We start from the raw sequence: 4,161 nt of genomic DNA, 5'->3' as shown, positions 1-4,161 counted from the left end.
TAGTCTAAGTTACTCCCTACTATGACCAGCCTAAGTAAGCCGAATCTGGAAAGGTTGGATCCACCGTCTGTTTGTCTAGAGTTTGTTCGCGAAGAGCTTTTTATTCTTGGGGAACGAGACTTTCTGTCCTGACTCTTGACTCTTGACTCTTGACATGTGAGCCGGTTGGTGAACCCTACTTCTGGGCTTCGCACCGTATATGACACCGTGAGCTCCTAGCTTCTTCCATGCCGTTTCGCGGGCCTTTCCGTCCGTCCGACAGCCGTATGGATGGATGAGGCCAGCTCACACGTACGTACACGTCAAACTGCGCGTCCTATACGGTCCCGGCTCCCACTACTAGTAGTACTAGTAGTAAGTGAGTACAAGGCAAGCAAAACGATATGGACAGCCGAGTCGCCGGCCGGTGGCAACGTCAACCCCGACGTGGGGCACATGCGACCACCTGGCTGCTATCGACCTGCCCCCTCTAGACTCCAGTATATAAACACCAACCATGTACACACCCGACACCAACGGCATCACAACAGCTTCAGCTTTCTTTTGAACCCATCCTGTGTGCCTAGCTAGATCCTTCCCGCTCCCAGTAGTCGATCGTTTCCCACAGATTCCTCGGCTCCACGCCACAGGGTCCCTGTTCTTCGACTCGCAATGACCAAGCACCAGAGAGATGAACTGGCCAACCAGCATGCCGTGTCCCTCGCCCTCTCGCTCTGCCTCGGTGCCGTCGCTGACCGCAGCAAGAAGATGCGCCGCACCGCCGCCGCCGCCGGTGGGGATCAGTTCGTGTGCAAGACGTGCGGCCGCTCGTTCCCGTCGTTCCAGGCGCTGGGCGGCCACCGGACTAGCCACCTGCGCGGCCGCCACGGGCTCGCGCTCGCCCTCACCACCGGCGATCAGTACTACTCCGTCAAGCCCAAGAACACTAAGGATCAGAAGCAGGCGCACCAGTGCCACATCTGCGGCCAAGGGTTTGAGACGGGGCAGGCGCTCGGCGGCCACATGCGCCGGCACCGCGAGGAGGGGACGCAGGCGCCGCCGGTTCTGCTCGAGCTGTTTGTCTAGACTGATCTCAGTAGTTCTAGACTTTAGTGCAGATGCAGAGTTTCCGGCATGCTTATGCGTGCACACTCGTAGTAGTTAGGTGTTAACCATTGGTTGGTTCATTCCTTTATATGTGTACATATACAAGTGTGACTTCCTCAGAGATTATGTAAATGGATTCGTTCGTTTATGTTGTTCCAACTGAACTATTCTCTATTGATTCTTTTTTTAACAAAGTACAAACGCAAGCAATCATGGATACACGTATACACTCACCCTTATGATGCACACATGCACACCATACCTCTACGAGCATCTCCGAGAGACTGATGCGGCATTTCATTTTGAAATTCGAGGAAGTCACCGTAGGTGTCTCATGGTCGACGGGAACGTCTCCCGGATATCCTGTAAAAAAGCAAGAATAAATCCGAGCAGTGGGACTTGAAACCTGATAGGCCGAGAATATCACCGTCCTCCTAACCATCCAACAACAGGTTGGTTCGCATATTCTCAATTGATTCGATCATAAATTCACAATCCAGCCCGGTCTATGCCCCTAATTAGCTGTAGTCCCGAAACAGGGTGCACTATGAATGAATCGTGTTGGAGTGGGTGTGAGATGATCTATTCATGTGGTGGTTAAACTTCAAGAGAAACGGGCCACTTTTTTTATGGTAGATTTGTTCTTGTACTTTTGTTGTCTTATACAATGCTTACATGATGTATTTACCTTTTCTATATCGTGTCAGACGTCAAGGTGGTGTGCTTGCTGAGCGGCCGTGGTCGCCAGGTACTGCGGTCTGGCGGTAGCTCAGGCTGATCTGACTGCTCAAGCGAGGCAGGCTGAGGGCGGCGTGGGCCACGGGCAACCGACTCCGTCGTGGCCGTCGGTTGGTGGAGTTAGAGGCGTGGCATTGGTGGTTTGGTCCTAGCGCTTTTTGTCCGCCAATTCGTCTTCCCGTCATATGTTGACCTCTTCGATCTGGCCACTCACGAGTTCCTGTCTTCCCGCCAGAGATCTCTACGGATAGGCGTATGTCGCTCCTCCATATCGAGATCGGAAATGCTCTGATCGTGCGATCATATTATTAGCCATCACGACCTTATTAGGGCGTGACACGAAGCTTCACTTTCTTATCGGTGGACATGTCTAAGTCGAAGATTCCCAATGCGTTGATAGACATGGAGAAAGTAATGGAGGCTACGATTGGAGGTCTTGAAGCTTTGGCGGAAGGATGTATGGGATGCGATGAAGACTGTATGCTAGGTGGTTGGTGACCTATAACAACGGCCCAAACCCTCTCTCCCCTTCCACCCCCACCCCACACACCCCCACCCGACCCAAACCCTTAGACTTGCGGCCCTCCTCTCTTCCCCTCTCCCCCCTCTCAAATCCTTCTCAAATCTTGCAAATCCGGAGTATTTGACCGTGGATTTCGAAGCCAACCCCTCCCTTAAGGTAATCTCCTCCGATCCCCTCGTTTTCATCCATAGGAATTGTCACATTTGCTCAAATCTTGCTAGTTTGGGGAAACCCTAGATTTTGATAGGATTTGGAAATTTGTGTTGAATGATGTTATATTTCTTTGCTAATTTGGGTTGTTTAGGCTTCCATAGTATGCTAGGGTTAGGGTTATGTGTGTTTGATGTTGGTGTTAGGGTTATGTTGGTGTTAGGGTTGTGGTTATTGTTATGTGGGGGTTAGGGTTATTAATTCATATATATGTTAGGGCATATGTGTGCAAATATTTTTATTAAGTATTTACTTGATATATGTGTGTTTTTGATTATTGTAGGGATGGGGAGAACATGTGTTTATGTTCATCATGTGGATAAAGAGGCCTTTTTGAAAGGCAATGTTGAGACGGAACCGGATGAGCTTGACATGGTGTTTGAGAGTAGTCCTAGCTATGCGGAGCTTTTGAAACAAGTGAGGAAAGATTTGAATTGGATGGACCCAAGTGACGTTGTTGAGTTCGAGGGAAGGCATAATGTTGGTTTAGGAATGCACATCCGTTGGAAGACAATGCGTGTGAACTCCGAGCAACGTTGGGTTGCATACAAGGAGACGGTTGCCGAATCTCTAGACAAGGCTCTTGAGTTATTTGCCTCCAAGAAGGTTGAGTCTACTTTGAATTTAGACTTGAACCGGAACCCCTCCACGTTGGTTGCTAGCACTCCCCCACCCATGAACCAAGATCAAATGAGTGAACCTCAATTCACGCAAGAAGATTGGCCAACATTGAGCCCGACTCCAAACAACCAAAATGAAGGTTTTGAAGAGGAGAATGATGAGTACGAGGAGGATGACAACGAAGTTGACCTCCATGACAACAATGTGGGTGATCTCGACCAATATCATGTGCAAGAGACAATGGACCAATCCATCCCTTTTTCCCGTGCATATGCATCGGACTCGGATGACGATGGTCCTGATGAAGAAGTTGATGAGGAGGGGTTCACACCGAAGGAGGCCGAAGCATTCAAGAAGGTATTCGGGCGGGATCACAAGACACCATTGTTCAAGGATCTTAGTCTCGCGGATGAAGCCGTTGTGGATGGTGGAAAATGCATATCTCTTGGATCTAGGCCAAGTTCTCACCGTGATTTGGAAGACGGCGAGAACGGGATATATCCCGGTTGTGAGTTTCAATCCTTCTTGGAATTGAAGATGTGGCTCGACAACTACTCGGTTACACATTATCGTCCACATAAAGTGGCCAACTCGGACGTGAATGTGCGTTACACGGTCAAATGTGAAGTGCCAACATGTCCATGGATTGTGCGTGCAAGGCCATGGAAAGGAGGTCCCACTTGGCGCATAGTGAGTTGTCTACCAACTCACATGTACCGGCACAAGAATGCGGATGGCAAGCTTGTGTACCAACAACATAGACAACTCACGTCCGAGTTCATTGCTTACAGGCTGTCCAACCAAATATCCACACTTCCAACAATGAGCATCAAGAGTGTCATTGACCTTGTGAAAGCCATCTTTCATTACAAGGTGAAGTACGGCAAGGCATGGAAGGCGAAGCAAGCCGCATTCAAGATGTTGTATGGCAATTGGGAGGAAGCATACAACCGACTCCCTAGGTTGTTGTTAGCTATGGCCGC

The 4,161-nt window shown here is 49.7% G+C and overlaps 1 protein-coding gene across 1 annotated transcript; it reads left to right on the top strand.

Annotated features, from left to right (window-relative positions):
* The first annotated feature begins 536 nt into the window (after positions 1-536).
* On the top strand, positions 537-1,156 carry LOC119306599 (zinc finger protein ZAT11-like). Its single transcript, XM_037582778.1, has one exon. It carries the CDS (start codon positions 652-654, stop codon positions 1,063-1,065), a length of 414 nt encoding a protein of 137 aa, XP_037438675.1. The 5' UTR covers positions 537-651; the 3' UTR covers positions 1,066-1,156.
* The last annotated feature ends 3,005 nt before the right edge of the window (positions 1,157-4,161 follow it).

This window comes from Triticum dicoccoides, chromosome 5B, assembly GCF_002162155.2.
Source record: "Triticum dicoccoides isolate Atlit2015 ecotype Zavitan chromosome 5B, WEW_v2.0, whole genome shotgun sequence".
NCBI lineage: Eukaryota > Viridiplantae > Streptophyta > Magnoliopsida > Poales > Poaceae > Triticum > Triticum dicoccoides.
The sequence above is the reverse complement of the archived record's forward strand: the minus strand, read 5'-3'. Positions and strand labels throughout refer to the sequence as shown.

What these genes read in the sequence shown, in the direction of transcription:
- LOC119306599 (XM_037582778.1), top strand. Translation starts at nt 652, where the DNA reads ATGACCAAGCACCAGAGAGATGAACTGGCCAACCAGCATGCCGTGTCC.